The sequence below is a fragment of the Castor canadensis genome, chromosome 3, assembly GCF_047511655.1.
Source record: "Castor canadensis chromosome 3, mCasCan1.hap1v2, whole genome shotgun sequence".
Lineage (NCBI taxonomy): Eukaryota > Metazoa > Chordata > Mammalia > Rodentia > Castoridae > Castor > Castor canadensis.
Window position 1 is genome coordinate 163,658,744 of NC_133388.1, and position 20,254 is coordinate 163,678,997.

At 37.6% G+C, this 20,254-nt stretch overlaps 1 protein-coding gene across 2 annotated transcripts in view; it reads left to right on the forward strand.

Moving 5' to 3' along the window:
- Positions 1-16,440, forward strand: part of Fzd6 (frizzled class receptor 6) — a 32,886-nt gene extending 16,446 nt beyond the window's left edge. For both annotated transcript variants that reach the window (XM_020176095.2, XM_020176096.2), the window contains exons 3-7: positions 760-956; positions 9,328-10,345; positions 12,554-12,702; positions 13,417-13,845; positions 14,928-16,440. In XM_020176095.2, coding sequence (XP_020031684.1) covers positions 760-956; positions 9,328-10,345; positions 12,554-12,702; positions 13,417-13,845; positions 14,928-15,096 — 1,962 coding nt within the window. In that variant the 3' untranslated portion in view covers positions 15,097-16,440. The remainder of the gene's footprint in view (positions 1-759; positions 957-9,327; positions 10,346-12,553; positions 12,703-13,416; positions 13,846-14,927) is intronic.
- Positions 16,441-20,254: the final 3,814 nt, after the last annotated feature.

The window sequence follows — 20,254 nt, forward strand, 5'->3', positions numbered from 1 at the left end:
AGGAGTGAGTATAATAAAGAGGTGCGGGGAGCACTGAAGTAACTCTGGAGCTTTTCATTGTTCAGAATCAAGACATGGAAGAGCCAGTAAGGAACAGCCAGTAAGATAGATGGAAATCCAAGAACAGGAGTATCCTGTTAAACAAGTGAAAAAAGTGCCCCGGGGCTGAAGGAGTAGCTCAAGTGGTAGAGTGCCTCCCTCACAAGTTGCAAAGCCCTGAGTTCAAACTCCAGTACTGCAAAAGAAAAAAAAGTGCCCCAGGAAGAGGATAGGATTTATTGGGTCGATTGTCATTGAGCTGAATAGAATGAATTTACCATCAGAAACCTGACATGCTAATGCATGCCTATAATCCCAGCCCTCAGGAGGCGAAGGCAGATGGGTTGAAAGTTCTAGACTTAGGGTGTAGCTTAGTAGTAGAGTACTTGCCTAGCATGCTCAAACACCTCCAAAAAAAGAAATTACATTGAACTTGACAGTATGGAGTTTTTATTGCTCTGACAAGTGGTTTCACTAGAATAATCCATGACTTCTTTAAAAATGTGTAATTGACTGAAAAAATAGTATCCATTTTGTATGAAGATATAATATATCTAACTGTATAAAGTTACTACCCAAAAATTTGATTATAATGAAAGGGAGATTTAAAGATTCTTTTGAAGTAAAAGTGAAAAAGTATATACTTTAAAGTGAATTAATTTCTTTCATTTGTGACTAAAATATTTTCTAACCTTATCTTTCTGTATTTTTTTGCAACAGCATTTTCTTCCTCTTGCAAATCTGGAATGTTCACCAAATGTTGAGACGTTCCTTTGTGAAGCATTTGTACCAACCTGCACAGAGCAAATTCATGTGGTTCCACCTTGTCGTAAATTTTGTGAGAAAGTATATTCTGATTGCAAAAAATTAATTGATACTTTTGGGATCAGATGGCCTGAGGAACTTGAATGTGACAGGTAATTTTTTTTCACTAAAGCTACAAATGGTATTTTAATCTTATTAGCTCTATAGAATATTACTGTTGGGCTTTCATTATTTAATTCCATGAATGTTCATTGCACATTTAATACAAACCAGGCACAATGGTGATAAGTTTTGCAGACTTACAATAGTTAACAACAAACAGACTCCCACTCTTACAGTGAGTTGGGAAGGGCAGATTGTAATCAAATAATTGTGCTGATAAATGCAAATTATGGCTCTGATGCTTACAACAAAGGAGATGTGCATAGTTCTCTGAAACCATGTGATGGTACCTTCCACCTAAACTAGGGGATAGGGAAGGACATGACTGTTGAGCTCAAGTACAATAAGACTGGGACAACTGGGCAGTGAGAGGAAGAGAAGCATCTTGGGTCATAGGAGTAGCTTCTTCAGAGGCCTTGTGACAGGAGGGAACTTGACATATTTGGGAATTAAAAATACCAGTGTGAAGCTGAGGGTAGTAGTACATATCTATAATCCCAGCATTTGGGGGGATGCAACAGGAGGGTGGTGAGTTCAAGGCCAGTCTGGGCCACATAGCAAGACTTGTCTCAAAAACCAAAAAAGCTAAAAAACTAGCTAGCATTTGTTGCCCTTAAAGCAACTGAGGCCAATAGGAAAAGGGGAACAGGTACTAGAGAAAAGGTTAGATCAAAAAGAATTAACCTAGAAGGTAACACCCACGCACAGGAAATCAATGTGAGTCAATGCCCTGTTTAGCTATCCTTATCTCAACCAGCAAAAACCCTTGTCCCTTCCTATTATTGCTTATACTCTCTCTACAACAAAATTAGAAATAAGGGCAAAATAGTTTCTGCTGGGTATTGGGTGGGGGGGGGAGGGAGGGGGCGGAGTGGGTGGTAAGGGAGGGGGTGGGGGCAGGGGGGAGAAATGAACCAAGCCTTGTATGCACATATGAATAATAAAAAAAAAAAAAAAAAAAAAAGAAAGAGGAAAAAGCCAGTGTGGCTTTTTTGGTGATAGAAATAAAACTGTCGTGCAAGGTAAGAAAGGAGAGAGAAGCGGCAGTCAGACCATCCCAGACCTATCTTGCATGTTTTTATGGGAGAGCAATGAGAAGGCCTCTAAGTATTTTAAGATGGGAATGGGGGGCATGCTCCTGCAGACTTCTGTGCAGAGCAGGGCACTCGTGCCACAGTCGTTTGAAGGCATTGGGCTGCTGTCCTTGGCAGTTCACTGCGGGAATCCATTTTGCAGCTTCCACTGCCATGCGGATGTAAGAGAGAAGGCAGAGAACTTGCACTTGACTGCCATGCCCTTGGAACTGTCATCCCTTTTCCATCTCATCCCTTTTCACAAAGTGCCAGTCATTTGGTTGCAACTGAACTAGTGGGGAAGCTGGAAAATATGTGTCTAGAAAGGAAAAAGCACCATTTGTGGAAGACTGTCTTTTCTCCAGCATATGTTTTTGTCATCTTCATCAAAAATCAAATTGCTGTAGCTGTGTGGGCTCATTCTGGATCTTCTGTTGTTTTATTTTATTGATCTACATGTCTGTTTTTGTGCCAGTACCACACTGCTTTGTTACTGTGCTCTGTAGTACAATTTGAAGTCAGCTATTATACTTCAGCATTGCTCTTTTTGCTCAGAATCGCTTTGGTTATTGGGAATCTTTTGTGCTTCCTTGTGAATTTTAGGATTGATTTTTCTATTTCTGTGAAAAATGAAATTGGAATTTTTATGGGAATTGTAATGAACCTATACCTTGTGTTTTGTAGTACTAATTCTGCTCAACCGTGAACATGGGAAATCTTTCTATCTTCTAGTGTCCTCTTCAATTTCTTTTTTGTTCTTTTTTTGGTAGTGCTAGGATTTGAACTCAGGGCCTCAATCTTGGTAAGGAGGTGCTCTACCACTTTTTTGATTTAGTTATTTTTCATATAGAGTCTTGCATTTTTGCCCAGACCAGCTGGACTGCAATCCTCCTGTTTTTGCCTCCTGCATAGCTTGGACCGTAGGTGCACACCACCACACCTAGTTTATTGGTAGAGATGGAATTTCACTAACTTTTTACCCAGGCTGATCTTGAACCATGATCTTCCCACCTCCCAAGTAACTGGGATTACAGGTGTGAGTCACCACATCTGGGTCTTCAATTTCTTTCTTCAGGGCTTTGTAGTTTTCATTGTAGAGGTTTTACATATCCTTTGTTAGATTTCTTCCTAGGTATTTAATTTTTTGAGGCCATTATGAATGGGATCTAATGTTACCCTGATTTCATTCTCAGCCTGTTCATTATTGGTGTATCAAAAAGCTACTGAATTTTTTTTTTTTTTTGTAGTTTGCTGAAAGTGTTTATCAGCTCTAAAAGTTTTTGGGTAGAGTCTTAGGGTCCTTAAACTATAGGATCATATCATCTGTAAATAGAAATTAATTTGGTTTCTTCCTTTCCTGTTTGTATCCCTTTTCTTTCTTTCTCTTGCCTTATTGCTGTGCTAAGAATTCCAGCACTATGTTAAGTAAGAATGGAGAGAGTGGATACCCTTGTCTTATTCCCCATTTAGTACAATGTTGGCTATAGGTTTATAACATACAGCCTTTATTTTGTTAAGGTACATTTATTCTATTCCTAATTTGTTCAAAGCTTTTTATGTTGAATTTTGTCAAGGGCTTTTTATGCATCTACTGGGATGATTATGTGATTTTTGTTCTTTATTCGGTTTATGTGTTATATTGTATTTATTGATTTGTGTATGTTAAACCAGCCTTATATCCCTGGAATGAAGCCAACTTGATCATGGTATATAATCTTTTCAATGCTTTGTTGAATTCAATTTGCAGGTGTTTGTGTTTATTGAGAATTTTTATGTCTATGTTCATCAAGGAAATTGGTCTATAATTTTCTTTTTCTTTTCTTTCTTTCTTTTTTCTTGTCTTTGTGTATGTCCTTATCTAGTTTTGGTATCAGGAGTTACCTTCAGTCAGGTAACTCCTGTCTTCAGGAGTTTGATACTGTTCCTTCCCTTTCTATTTTATGGAATAGTTTGAGGGGCACTGGTGTTAGTGTTTCTTTAAAGGCTGATAGAATTCGAATTTGGCACTCAATCCACCAGACCCTGGGCTTTTCTTTGTTGGGAGATTATTACTGACGGATTCGTCTTCCATTGCTAGTTACAGATCTGTTTGGGTGGTTTACATCCTCCTGGTTCAATTTCAGTAGGTCACATGCATCTAGAAATTTATCCATTTCTTCTAGATTTCCCAGTTTATTAGAATATAAATTTTTGAAGTGTTCCTAATGACCCTCTGGACATCATTGGTATCTGTTGTGCTATTCCCTTTTTTATCTCAAATTTTGTTAATTTGGGTCTTCTCCCTCTTTCTTTTGTGTAGTTGAGGTTTTGTTGATCTTGTTTGTCTCTTAAAGAACCAACTTTTTGTTTCATTGATCCTTGGTATTGTTCTTCTAGTCTTCATTTTAATTTCTGCCCTGATCTTGATTTGTTGATTTCTGCCCTGATGTTTATTATTTCTTTCCATCTACTGATTTTAGGCTTGACTCTTGTTTTTGTTTTTCTAAGAGCTTGAGGTGCATTGTTAGGTTATTATTTGGGATCGCTCTGATTTTTTAAATAAAGGCACTCATAGCGATAAGCTCCCTTCTTAGTGTGCTGCCTTTTCTATGTCCCAAAGAGTATAGAAATTTTTTCATTCTCCCCCTCAGTTGTTTTGATGACCCACTGATCATTCAGGAGTGAATTTTTCATTCTCCGTGTTTGAATATTTTCTGTAGTTTCTCTTTGTTATTGATGTCTAGTTTTATTACACCATGGCCTGATAAAATATAAGAACTTATTTCCATTTTCTTCTGTTTGTTAAGACTCCTTTAGTTCCTAAGATAAGATCTATGTTGGAGAAAGTTCCATGGCAGAATGTGTATTCTATGACTGTTGGGCATTCTGTGGCGATAGCTTTCTCTTAAGTTCATTTGACTTAGAGTGTTACTTAATTTTGGATTTGCCTAATGACTTTTTGTCTGAAAGACCTATCATTGAGAGTGAGGTGTTTTTGTGTTGGTGGTGGGGTTTATCTGTGTTACTATGTCCAGTGGTGTTTGCTTTATGAAGTTGTATTCACCAACGTCCAGTATATGTACATTATAATTGATGCCTCCTCCTGCTGGTGTCCTGTTATTAATATTAAGTGACCTTTGTCTCTTCTGACTAATTTTGGTTTGACACCTACTTTATCAGATATGAGTATAGGTACTCCTGCTTACTATCAGGCTTCCATCTTCTTGGAATATCTTTTTCCATTCTTTCACTCTAAGTCCATGTTTGTTTTTGCCGTTGTTGTATTTCTTGTAGGCAACAAATGGTCAAGTATTGTTTTTAATCCAATCTGCATCTTTTTTTTTGGAGAATTGAGACCATTAAAATTCATTTATATTGAAAGATATAATTCCTGCCATTTTATTAGTTTTGTGGTACCTGATTTTTCCTTATTCCTCCTTTGCTTACCTATTTGTCTAGTGATATTTATTCTTTCCCGTATTTTCATGGATGTGTTTATCTTCCTCTTTTGTGTATAGGATTCCTTTAAGTTATCTTCTGCTAGTGCTGCTTTAGTGATTGTGAATTGCCTTAGTTTTTGTTTATCATGGAAGGTTTTTACTTCTAGTTAAATTATGAAGGATAGCTTTGCTGGGATCAGCAATCTAGATTAGCAGTTATTTTATTTCAGGGCTTGAAATAGCATTGCATGCCCTCCTTTTTTTAGAGTTTCTGTGAGAAAGCTGCTATTATTCTGATCAGCTTGCCTTTATAGGTGACTTGGCACTTTTCTCTTACAGCTTTCTATTTTCTTCCTTTATCTGTATAGTTAATGTTTTAACTGTAATATGGTTTGGGGAGGTTCCTTTCTGGTGTTGTCTGTTCAGAGTCCTGAAAGCCTCCTAAGGATGGCTTTTTTTTTTTTTTTTTTTTTTGCTATTATTTTGTTGAATATGCTTTCTGTGCCTCTAGCTTACACTCTTCTTCTTCTATATTCATCATTCATAGGTTCGGTCCTTTATTGGTATCCCAGAGGTCTTGTATTTCTACTCATACTTCTTTAGTTTTTTTCTCTCTATCTCCATCTGCATGTTCTAACACCTCTACCTTGTCTTCAAGACCTGATTGTTTTCAATGTGATCTAATCTACTGGAGAGAATTTCAACTGTGGTTTTTATTTAACTTTTTGAGAATTTCAGTTTGGTTTTTTTTCTTTATTGAATTCTTCTTTGATGTTCTACATTGTCTTATTTCATTCAATCTTTGTGAGTTTTCTGAGAATTTATTCAGTCATTTTGTTGTGTCCTCTGTAATTTCATTGACTATTCTTATAATCATTTAAAAAATTCTTTGAGAGTTCATCTACTTCGCTGTCATTAATGTTTGTCACTATGGAATTATTGAATGCCGGAGGAGTCATGTTGCCTTTTTTTTTTTTTCATGTTTCTTTTGATTCTGTGTTGGGATTTGGGCATTTGAGGCCAAGTTTTTTATTGGAAATTTTGACCATTTGTAGTCTTTCAGTTGAGATATTCTCAGTTTTCAGGCAGGACAGTGTAGTGGCCAGGCTGAGTTGCCATTTCTCACCACTAGATTGGGTGTAGGTTCAGTAGCTAAGCATTCATCCCATGGTTAGGGTACTGAGCCTTATCCCCAGCACTTCTCAGATTGAGGTAAATTATCTCGAGTCTCTTGTAGAATGACTGATTATCTACTTGTGACCTGTTTTCACAAAGAAGGTTCCTTTCTTTGTGTTCTGGGAGCTGCTACTGGCCTGTGTACTGGGAAGGTTCCCAGTTGCTCCACAATCTTCCCAGTTTGTGTCCCCAGGGGCAGCAAGTATCCAAAGTTGGTGTGACCCACAAGTGTATCAGAAAGTTAGAAAAGCAACAGAGCACTGAGGACTACACTGGCTAGGGGAGAACTAAGGGACCTGCCAGTTGGTCTCAATGCTTATAGATCCCATCCAGCAGTTCACCTCCTGGCTGTGGACAGAGGGTCTAAACTCAGAGCCTTCAATCCTGTCTAGAGCTAACACATGCAGCAGGAGGCTGGCCCTTGAGACTGAGTCCTATGCCAGCCTCAGCTGGTGCTTTGTTTCCACTGCAGCCCTCAGGCGATAGGATTTCCTCCTTACCAGGGAGAGCAGAACCTCTGACTAGGATGCCCTTCACTGCCAGAGCTACTTGAACTTCCCTGCAGGACCCTGTCTGATTCTCTCCCTCTCCACTAGGACCACCTCACGGCCATCTCTCACCAGACCTGACACGTTCCCAAGACTCAGTAGACTGTGATTGTTCTTTGTTTTCAAGCCCTCAGAGCAGTTCAGCCTTAAAAAATAGGCCCTCTTTTAAGATAGGCTATAGTCCTTTGAGATAAGGGTTTGATAAAATGCCTTATTCAGTGAGATCACTGATCCCTGCACTTGGCTTAAGGCTTGCAGGGTGTGTGGGCTTTTCTTGCACCTACAATTGCCAGTCTTTAGCCAGGTCCATCTTGGTTTCCTTTGTGAATTCATCTTCAGCCTCCCGTCTCACTCCCAGGAAACTCTTTGCTGCTTTTCTGTTTCCTTGGTTTCTCTGTGCTTCTCTCTTGTACTAACACCTCTTTTGATTACCAGTGCTCTTCTTCTCTTCCTATATTTGGAGTATTGTCTCTCTTCTTACTCATGGAGTCAAAACAGTGGACACTTCTAATCTACCATCTTGCCCCTAATCTACAAAAATGGTATTTTAAACTTAGGTGTCATGGGATATGCCAGTAATCCCAGCACTAGGGGAGACTGAGGTCAGGGGTTTGTGAGTCAGAGACCAGCCTGGGCTACATAGCAAGGTCCAGGCCAGCAGAGGCTACATATTCATGGCAAGACCCTATCTCAAAAAAAGAACCAAAAAAAGTAGGATTTTAAGCACAATTAACTCACAAATAAACCGTATTAGTCTTGATTAGTTACTTTTGTTTCTTATTCTGTAAACATTGGAGGCTTAGAATTTTAAATATTATGGCAATATAGTGAGATTTCATGTAATAAGTTTGGGAAGGGTAGCATTTTGATTTTTTGTCTCTGCACTGAAGAAACTGTAGAACCTTTGTAGAACTCATGCATTTTTGTAGATATATACTCATTTCCAGAAAAATTGAATAAAATATGGTAAAGTTGTACTCTTCTTCCTAGGAAATCCTCTTCTATAGCAAGTCCTAACAATAAGGAGCTATCAATAAGAATATAATTATTCCTAATTCCTTAAAAATAGGAAGAAGTCTAAAAGTCCATCAAAGAACAATTAGCAAGTTGTGATGCATTTACTCACTGGACTGCTGATAAAATGAATGCAGCTGGCCTACATCTGTCAACATGAATAAATCAAAAACTGTAGTGTTGAGTTTAAAAAGGAATTTATGGCATGATGCCATTTATATAAAGTTCAAAGCTGTGAAACTACTGTGTAAGGTGATGGTTGGAAAATGATATGGTAAAAATATCTTCAAGTGCTTGAGAAGAATACAAGTCAAATTTCTGATAATGAATACTTCTGAGAAGGGAGAGGAGGGAGTAGGACCAGATAGGAGTTCCAGCTGTACCTGTCGTGTTATGTTCTGTATTTTAAAAGATAAAAAGCAAAACTGACATGTCACATATTACTAAAGCTGGTAGATATGTGAATATTCATTTTATTGAAATATATTTTATTATTCTCTGTTTTTATCTAAAGTATCTTCTCATTGCCTTTTAAGCCATTCACAGCCTTCAAAATAATACTGGTGTGTACAAACTCAAGTCAGTGATAGTTCTGTACAAGACAAAAATATCCCTGTGTGCCACTCAGATGTGACCATAAACAAGGGCCAGGGATGTCGTGCAGTAGTGGAGCACCACGTGCAGAGCTCAGGCTCAGTCCCCAGCACCACAAACTAAAAAGGAAAGCAAATTTCCTAAGACTTACTTGTCATGTGCTGTAAGTAGGTAAGCCAGTGTTTTTTTAATCAGGAGGCTACCAACTCAGAATAGTTAAAAATTCTTTCTTAAACGTTGATTCCTAAAAGCAGATAGTATTTGATAATTATTATTTAATTAGTTTTCTGAGTAAGTGGAATTTCATGTTTACCATCTTTATTTAATATTTATTAGTATGTTGAGACTTCATGGACACAAGTTTTTAGTCAATTTTGAAACTTTCTACCCAACCCTAACTTGTAATCTATTTAGGTTTGTATGTCTTCCCATCGGTTATGTATTCATAAGGTAATACTTTTTAGTTGGAAAGCATAGGATAAAATAGTAAATCAGTAAAAATGTTGGCTTCATACGTTTTTTTAATTATCTTTGCAGATTGCAGTACTGTGATGATACTCTCCCTGTAACTCTTGATCCACACTCAGAGGTTTCTGGGCCTCAGAAGAAAGCGGAACAAGTCCCAAGAGATATTGGATTTTGGTGTCCAAGGCATCTTAAGACTACTGGGGGACAAGGTTATAAGTTTTTGGGAATTGACCAGTGTGCACCTCCATGCCCCAACATGTACTTTAAAAGTGATGAGCTAGACTTTGCAAAAAGTTTTATTGGCATAGTTTCAATATTTTGCCTTTGTGCAACTCTGTTCACATTTCTGACATTCCTAATTGATGTTAAAAGATTCAGATACCCAGAGAGACCAATTATATATTACTCTGTCTGTTACAGCATTGTATCTCTTATGTACTTTATTGGATTTTTGCTAGGCAATAGCACAGCCTGCAGTAAGACAGATGAGAAGCTAGAACTTGGTGGCACAGTTGTTCTGGGATCTCAAAATAAGGCTTGCACCGTATTGTTTATGTTTTTGTATTTTTTCACAATGGCTGGCACTGTGTGGTGGGTGATCCTGACCATTACTTGGTTCTTAGCCGCGGGCAGAAAATGGAGCTGTGAAGCCATTGAACAAAAAGCAGTGTGGTTTCATGCCGTTGCATGGGGCGTGCCAGGCTTTCTGACTGTGATGCTTCTGGCTATGAACAAAGTTGAGGGGGACAACATCAGCGGAGTGTGCTTCGTGGGCCTTTATGACCTGGATGCTTCACGCTACTTTGTGCTCTTGCCACTGTGTGTCTGTGTGTTTGTTGGGCTGTCTCTTCTTTTAGCTGGCATTATTTCCTTAAATCACGTTCGACAAGTCATACAGCATGATGGCCGGAACCAAGAGAAGCTAAAGAAGTTTATGATTCGAATTGGAGTCTTCAGTGGCCTGTATCTTGTCCCACTAGTGACACTCCTTGGATGTTACATCTATGAGTTAGTGAACAGGGTAACATGGGAGGTAACTTGGTTTTCTGATCACTGTCGTCAGTACCACATCCCGTGTCCTTATCAGGTAAGAGCTATCATTAGATTATGTCACTATTTGCTTTCAATATAGAAAATGTTCCTAGAAATACACTTGTATTAGTCATGGCCTTAGATTTCAGAGAAAATCCAACAGACATAAAAGCTGTTAAAGCTGGGATAAGCATCCTGAGAGTTCTTTCCTCAAGCCATGGCTCAGATACAGAAGTAAAATGACTGCTAACTCTTCTTTCAAAATTAAATTTACCTGCAACGGCAGATGGACTGAAATGAAGAACAGATTTCAGAAGAACAGACCTCATTAGAGGGAGAAATAAATAACTTCTACTAGACTGGGGCTTGTTTTTTCTTCCTCAATTAGTAGGGAAAACCCTTATTTGAATATATTTAATTTCATCATATTATCTTACTTTTTGTATAGTATATACTTATTAAAAACAAAACATTTTTGCTTCACCCATCCTGTCATTTCTTAACTGAAAAAAACCCACAATTGAAACAAAATATATTTCATGTGTTTCTGATGCTTATTATTAGTATATGGGTGGTGTTTTTAAGATGAAAAAAAGTAAATTTCTGAATGTATGTAATTTCTTAAGCATTTTGGTTGCGTTTTTAAATAGAGGTTTTGTTTTTTCCTTTTTATTAATAGATTTTAGTAACTGCATGCAGTACACTTGTAATCCCAGCTATTGAGGCAGGAGGATTGCAAGTTTGAGGCCAGCCTGGGCAACTTAGCAAGACTCTCCATCTCAAATAAATAAATAAATACATAAATACATACATACATACAGACAGACAGACAGACTACTGACTTCAGGAGAGCTGGGGATGAAGCTCCATGGTAGAGCACTTGCTGGCACATATAAGGTGCTGAGTTCTATTTCCTGCACCACAAAAGGGCAGTATTTTTTTTTTTATTGTTTTTTTATTCATATGTGCATACAAGGCTTGGGTCATTTCTCCCCCCTGCCCCCACACCCTCCCTTACCACCCACTCCGCCCCCTTCCTTTCCCCCCCACCCCCTCAATACCCGGCAGAAACTATTTTGCCCTTATCTCTAATTTTGTTGAAGAGAGAGTATAAGCAATAATAGGAAGGAACAAGGGTTTTTGCTGGTTGAGATAAGGACAGCTATACAGGGAGTTGACTCACATTAATTTAAAAGGGCAGTATTAATGATAGGTCTGTACGCTTTTCTTGAATATTGATGTATGATATTAGCTATCATTACAATCTATCAAATTAGACATAATTTTACATATAAAGATAATCACTCTAACCTCATTTGCAAATGGAAATAGGTTGGAAGTAACCTCCATCTCTTTAAAAGGAGGTGGCTGAGTAAGTTATGGTTCATACATACCAGGGAACAGCTGTTATGCTCACAGCATGATCTCTCAGAAATACTAGTAAGTGCCACAAGGAAGAGGTAATGCAGAATATGTAATATTTTGATACTTGTATATTTAAAAACAGTGTTTGAAAGTTTGAAAGTGTCATTTTAATTTTATGAAATCTCTACATTTTGTTTTTGGTGGTACTGGGGTTTGAACTCAGACCTTGAGCTTGCAAGTCAGGTGCAAGCTACAACCACTTGAGGCACGATCCCAGCCCTTTTTCCTTTCATTATTTTTCAGGTAGAGTCTCATGTTTTTGCCCAGGGCCACCCTCAGACCATGTAACTGGGATGATAGGCACATGCCACCACACCAGGCTTTTGCCTGGGCTATCCTTGATTCACAGTCCTCCTGATCTCTGCCTCTGGAGTAGATGAGATTACAGGTGTGAGCCACCATGCCTGGCCATCCAAGTTTTTATAACAAACATGAATGAATAAATACTATAAAATATAAGTTATAATGTGTTTTAATGTGTTAGATTATAGTGAAGAAGACTATAGTTAGAGGCAAATATTTTGTAATTATAAGAGGCTTCTGTACCTATGGGGGAGAAGGGCCAGGAAATCATGCCAAGATTTAGAAGATTGCTCCTAAATACATTTTTTTCCCTTTCCGAAGACATATTTTGACACACATACAAAGGTTCCCTGTTGAGAACTGAGGTTAAAATAATGTATTACACTGAAAATCCTATTTATTTTATTATCTCAAACCTTTTGCAATGAAACAGACTGAAGATTCGTAATTTTTATTCAAGGTTTACATTGACAGTATAGACTTTTTCTCTGCATTTTAAATTTATCATTATTTGTTTGTGTGCTTCTATTCGTAGGCAAAAACAAAAGCTCGACCAGAACTGGCTTTATTTATGATAAAATACCTGATGACATTAATTGTTGGAATCTCTGCTGTCTTCTGGGTTGGAAGCAAAAAAACATGCACAGAGTGGGCTGGGTTTTTTAAACGAAATCGCAAGAGAGAGTAAGGACCTATTGCATTCTCTGACATTGATTTATTTATTTATTTATTATTTATTATTTATTTGTTTGTTTGTTTATTTATGTATGTATGTATGTATGTATGTATGTATGTATGGCAGTACTGGGAATTGGTCTCAGGGCCTTGTACTTGCTATCTCTGCCGCTTCAGCCATGCCCACAGCCCCTAACATTGTTTTAAAACAACTCGATCAGAATACCAAGATTTTTTTACCTAAGATACTAAAAATTCAAACTTGTAGAATATTACAATATAGATATACATTATGAGTAAATAGTTCACATTATTTATTTATATACATTGTATGCAATTTACTATAGAGGTTTTTCTCATTGTTCCTCGTTGGTTTGATCAGTGAAGTCTCTGTGATACAAATCACAGAACTATAGCCAGGTATGGTGGCTCACACCTGTAATCCTAACACTTGGGGAGGCTGAGGCAGGAGGATCATGAGTTCAAGGCCAGCCTGGGTTATATAGCAAGATTTATAGTTTTCAGAACTGTAGATCTTTTCACGAGTAAGTTTTTTGAAGTCTGAAAAACTGCACTTAATATATTTTTGCTCTATTATTCATAACTTGTCAACTTTAATATAGAATTTCTAACTTTAATGAATGAGGACTTTTTGGCGAAAAGATACTTAACATCTTTATGGCCTTTATGATAACACTTAAATTGTATTGAATTTTTCTACAGTCCAATCAGTGAAAGTCGAAGGGTGCTACAGGAATCATGTGAGTTTTTCTTAAAGCACAATTCTAAAGTGAAACACAAAAAGAAGCACTATAAGCCAAGTTCACATAAGCTGAAGGTCATTTCCAAGTCCATGGGAACCAGCACAGGAGCTACAGCAAATCATGGCACTTCTGCAGTGGCGATCACTGAGCATGATTACTTAGGACAAGAAACTTTGACGGAAATCCAAACCTCCCCAGAAGCATCAGTAAGAGAGGCAAGAACAGACAGAGCCAGCACCCCCAAACTAAGAGAACAGGACCGAGGTGAACCTGCCTCCCCAGCAGCATCCAGCTCCAAACTCTCTGGGGAACAAACCGACAGGAAAAGCCAGGTGGGCAGTGTGAAGGATAAAAGCAGTGTATCTGAAGGTGCTCGGAGTGAAGGAAGGTGAGATTTAATTTTATTATCCAAAATCATCATGACTTCAAATACTGCATTATCCACTTTTTTATTAAACATGGCACATGTGAAAAGTAAGCATTTTATGATCTATACTTATACTCTTAATCCAAGGAAGTTTAAGTTTAGCCTATAAATATACTATTTAATAGTTTAATTCTTCGCTTTAAAAGGAGTTTTAATATATACTGTTTGAATAGGAAAGAAATGTTCACCTCTTATGATAATTATTAAAACTTACTTGTACATTTAGGTGAATGTTTACCTAAATACAAGCCCAGGTTTCATTCATACTCATGATTGCCAAAGTCCCAGCAGTCAGGAAGTGGAGGCAGATGATTCCAGAGTTTGAGGCCAACTTAAGTTATACAGTGAGCTTAGAGCCAGCCTGGACTATATAAGTGAGACCATAAACAAACAAAAATACTACATTATAATTCTGTCTAAAAGGTATCATTTTATATAAAGATTATTACATAATGTTTTTGTTTTCTGAACCTGAAAAGATAGTGACATCATTAATGAATTTTCTCAAAAGCACATAGCTGACCAAAACACAGGTAAAAATTGAGTTAGCCAGAAAACTGACAGCTAACTGCTTTAAGCTCTCAAGGTTATCGTCTGTAGCCCGCTCAAACTAGGCTATATGCATCTTCTTTGTACTCCCATGACAGCTTTCATACACCTGGACTGTAATTAGGTGCATGCTTTCATCCTCCTAGCTTTGAAAGTTCCAAAGGCAGAGCTGAGGCCTTACTCATCTTTTACAGCGTCTTAGCTGTGGTGGGAAATCAGTGGTGAGAATGTGCTAGACTGGGAGCAGCAGTTTGCTAATTGTGTTCCCTTGAGACACCATGCTCAGCCCACATACAAGCAGTACTTGATAAAGCTTCTAAAGGCAGCAAAAAGTATATTTGAAAAAGGTTTTGTATTTTGAGGTGTTAGAATATACTGAAAGACCTTTAGTGGATAATGGTTGGGGGTAAAACTGATGAAAAATAAGTTACTGTTATAAGGACATCTGACATTTCATTGGTGCTTATGCATGTAACTGTTTTTCTTTTATGTAGGGTAAGTCCAAAGAGTGACTTTACAGAGCATGGCCTGGTGCAGAGTGACAGTTTACAGGTCCCCAGTTCTTCAGAGCCGAGCAGCCTCAGAGGCTCCAAATCACTGCTTGTTCACTCAGCTTCTGGAGATAGAAAGGAGCAGAGTGCTGGCAGCCATCCAGATGCTTGAGAACATTTCATGTCATTACCTAGGAGCAATTGCACGTTACACTGGAGGTGGCCAACTACTGTCTTATGAGAATCACTATCAGGCTAGGGCTATAGTTGCCTAGCATGCTGGAGGCCCTGGGTTCCATTCCTAGCACTGAAAAAAAAAAAAAATCACTGTTCTTTTGCACTTAAAGTTACATTGACTACTGTTACACTGGAGGGAAAAAAAAAAAAAAGGTTTCAAGAACCAATACAATTCATTTCCACAAAGGTTGTGACAACTATAGTATACCAGAAAACAGAAATGTGCAGATTAATGTTTTTTAAATTGCATGGGAGGAGCAAGTTAAGAGGAATCTTCCTTTTCTATTTATGAGGATTCTACTGTTGTTAAAGGTATTTTAAGTTTTTTATTATCCTATTTCATTTTTTATATAAAGTCAAGAGTTTTCTTTGCTGAAGTATTTAAAACTTTATATCTGTTTTATATATATTTGAACATAAGCTTATATGTATTTGAACTTTTCTGGAAAATCTGGAGAATTGATTCAAATATTTTATTATGTTTTTCTGATATTTTAGCACATCTTTGTAGTTTTTACACTGAATTTCTAAGAAAATTTGAAAATACTATTCTTTTATGGTATAAATACATAGTTGATGCATCAAAAAGTTTTATAATGAGATTCAGCTTTTCCAAGCCACTTCCCCGTTACCATCTTGCATGTGTGAAGTTTGAGCGTCGTTGTTTCAGGGCTTTGACAGCTGCATTCTGCAACTGCAGTAAGGTGCTTCTGAGGAGCATCCAGTGCCACCTGCACTGTGCTGCTCCCCGCCCCTGTACATGTTGACTTTCCTGAGGACTTGGAGATGAGACATTCCTTTATAAAGTAAGCCAAGTGCAATTGCTTTCCCTTTTTATGTTTCATCACCACCCAACATCTTTACAGTTGCTTAGACTGTTCCTTTAACTTTTTTTTTTTACATTGAGAATACTACATACCCTTAGTATGCTGTAGTATCTTTGTCAGATATTATTCAGAATTCATTTCTATAGCTAAACATTCAAAAGTGTGTTAACAATAGTGCCAATCAAATGGGAAGAAAAGGCCTGATAACCAAATTGTATTTTGTGCAACATACTTTAAATTTTAATTTTGTTTCTCATTAAGTATTATTTCTTGAACAAAAATTTCAGATGCTTTTTTGTCTGTTTAGCAATCTGTTAAAGTTTAAAAATATCATGTACTGTATGGAAAATGTTACAAATATTAACTTTTCCACATTTGTAAACAGATAACTTCGTATACAAGAGCTTTGTCTTGTGTCATCTTTTCATTAATAAAAGTTTCTTTGTATAAGAGACTACAGAGTATTCTGTGGTTAGGTGTTGTCATCCTTGACTCAGGAAGTAGTATAAGTTTTCAGATTAGTGATGCAGTGTAAACTGTCTCTCTCTTTGGTCACAGTTTCTTCCTCCAAATGTAAACTATATTAGACATATTTACTAACTGGAGGGCCTAGTCAAAGGGAATCCAGAACCCTTCCTTTGCTCCTGACAGTGGATTTGGCAATTTGAACAAACCTCCCCAAAATGAAAGCTAAAATATATGGATGAAATAAAACAATATCATCCTCCAAACACTAAAAAACTAGTAAGATAGTGAGGAATTGCCAGATTAAGATCTGGGACAAGAGAAATTCACAGTTAAGTTCAACACTTGGAGCTTCTTTTGAATGGGAGCACTTGCTGATGTGGGAAGGGTGGCTGAGAGGCTGAGTGATGGTTACTGACAGCCCACGGGGTGGAGGATAAGGAGAGGGGAGACTGCAGCTGCCACACACAGAACTGTAACCTTTCAAAGGGCTGGATCCTAGGACTAGGTATGAACTACTTCTGGTTATCTGGGTGGACTACAAGAAGCTCAAACCCTAAAGTAGAGTTCTAGATTAGTAACCCTCAGGAGCTAGGCAAAAGCAAACAAAAACCATCTCCGGAGGAAGAAAATGCTGTTTTTTTATACCTACAAGTACTTTTCCAGATGGAGTGTCCATTTTATAATCAAACAATCAGGCATGACAAAATTTAGCTCACCAAAAAATGAACAAGAATTAGCAAAAACATCAGGTAAGAGAAAAATATCACAGGCATGCCTGAATTAACAGTCATGTATCATGTACCTTAAAACTATTAGCACAGAAACCAGTGAGACACTAGATACCTATTGGAATGATAAAAATCCAAGAAACACACCCAATTTTTGGTGAGGATGCAAAGCAGCAGGAGCCCATCCTTACCAGTGAGAATGCAAAGTGGTACAACCACCTTGGGCGTTTCTTTCCCAGATGAACGAGTCATACTATATAACCCAGCAATCACACTCCTAAGCACTTATCCAACTGATTTATGTAGAAAATCCATCCCGAATGTGGAGTGTCTCCCTCCTTACATATGGGCAGCAAATTGTGACTTACAAATAAAGTAGGGGCTGGTTGTATAGCTCAGTGGTAGAGCACTTAGCCTGGCATTTGGAAGGACCCGGGTGTCATTCCCAGCACTAGAAAAAAAACAAGTAAGAGTAGGTGTGGGGTCAGTAACTTTCACAGTGAAGAAACCCAACAGATTCAATCTCAGCCACAGAAGTACCTGACACTCAGAAGGTGATCAAGGTCAACATCAACAGTGACAAGTCAAAAGAGTATGTGCCGTTGAGATGATTTCATGGAAATGGCACTTCACCTCTGTAATCTTCCTCTCTAAAACCTTAGTCTACTCATGAGGAAAATAGTGGCTAAGTCCCAGCTGATGGACATTTTACAAAATACCTGGCCAGTATTCCTCAAAAGGAGTCAAGGTTATTGAAACTAAGGAAAGTCTTAGAAGCAGTCACAGCCAAGGGAAGCTGAAGGAGACATGACTAGTAAATCTAATGTGGTATCATGGAAAAGAAAAGTACATTAGATGAAAAAAGAAAACCACTTAAAGAAAGCAGAACAAAGCATTGGCTTTAGTTTATCTCTTGACTTAGCCATTCAATTCAGTGCAATGTCCTTTAATTATATATGTGATCATTCTTTCCCTTTTCCTTGCTCTTTTTCACTAGAACTGTTTTTAATCAGATCCTGGATGGATCCTTTAATTTTCTCATCTTCTCCATTTGCCTATCTCTGAATTTTTCTTCTTTTTCTAAGAAAATTTATCAAACTTTTCTTCGTAAATTTCTATTGAATTTTTGTTTTGACTATCATATTTTCATTTCACAAAGCATCTTTATTCTTTTTTCATAGTATCTTCCTGTTCTGTCATTTTAATACTATTTGAAAGTATATAATTTACTTTTTAGAGGTCATGTAGAGTGCATTGGTTTTTAAATTTTATTAAAGTCCTTTGGTCATACTTTATTTTTTGGTGTTGGTACTGGGGTTTGAACTTTGGGCCTCACGCTTGCTAGGTGGGTACACCACCCCTTGAGCCACTCCACCAGCCTTTTTTTCTTTCTTTCTTTCTTTCTTTCTTTCTTTATTTTTTGAGATAGGGTCTCACGAACTATTGTCCTGGCCTGGCTTCAAACCGCAATCCTCCTGATCTCTGCCTCCTGAATACCTAAGACTACAGGTGTGAGCCACTGGCACTCAGCTTTTAGTTATTCTTGGTTGACTTTGTTTTATTTAGATTTTTCCTGGATTTTCTAAGTGGGCAGTTTTCACCTCAAATAATGGCAATTTTGTTTCTGATCAATTAGCTTAAACTTCTAGCCAGTTGTCATTAATCTTAATAGCAGTGGACATTCTTGTCTTGTTTCTTTAAAGAAAATGCATATAATACTTCAACAAGAACAATGGCATTTGCTATAAGATAGACATTCTTAATGAATTAATAATCCTAAACCATTTTACAATTAAAAATGGTGATAGGTGTTGATTTTACCAAATGCCTTTTTAAAAAGTCAATAACAGCATTAGGCTAACAACTGCAATCAACAATCCTTGAAATTTTAATATTTTAAGAATCTGTTACCGTTCACGTGACAGATACAGATGTTCTCAAGGTAGCCATCCAAATGGTGACTCAACACTCCCATCCAACACTCCCATCTGTGGCTTTGTCATCTCTTCTGTAGAGGAAAATTATACAGGAAAAAGTTTCACGGCCAGAGCTGGAAGTGGCACACATTTCCAACTGCTTTGCATTTGCCAGAACTTAGGCACAAAACCACACCTACCAGCAAGGGAGACTAAGAAATATAGCCTAGGTGTATTCCTGGCAGAGAGAAGAAACAGGTTTGTTGAGCCTTTCCCAACATTTCAATCTGCTAATGTGATGTGTTCACTGAATCTTTTAATACAATAACCTTCCCTGATCATGATGCATCTTTAATGCAGGGAGACATATGAATTATTAGTGATTTGTTTAGGATAAAAATTTGCATATACATCCACCTATATGCCATATGATCATCGGTCATGGGTTTAATACTTACGATTAGTAAACCTGAATTTTAAAAGTATTCAAGATGTAAAGCAAACTCCAAGAGTATCATTTAATTCAAAAGAAAATGGTAGGATTGTTTTCATGGGACCAGAGTCTTTGATACAAAAGATTCCTGGTGTCTTAGAGAGAGGTGACATTCATCTTTATAAGAATTCCAAACCTTTTTCAATCAGGAAATTTGATCTAAATCACATAATTGGATTTGCATTTACAGTAACAAAGTTGGCATGAGTAGTGTGCAACTATTCTCCAACAGCAGCAGAGATGGGGTAAGACAGGACTTCTCTTTGAAAGTCTTCTACAAACCCTCAGCAGAACTGTACAGGATTAAAAAACAACCTGTAACTAGAATCTGTAACTATTACTGTTATTCGTGGTTCCAAAGGACTCTTGCCTAAACTTTCCTGTTAAAACTAAACCCAAACCACCTTGTAATTGCCACCCAGCATCAAAATCACAGTTTTCCTGCTTCCTTACTTTCATCTCAGAAATGTACCCCGGTGGGTGTGTCCACTTACTGCTGCTGGAAAGTTTAAGATTGCCAAGGCAGGCACGGGGACTCTCAGGAAATGAAAGATGTCATTTGTAATAACCACAGGAAGCCCTGCTTTGCTTTTCTGCTTGGAAAGCATAATCTTTAATACCTCACTGCCCACAGTTGAAGACTTCCAATTCCAGATGGTAA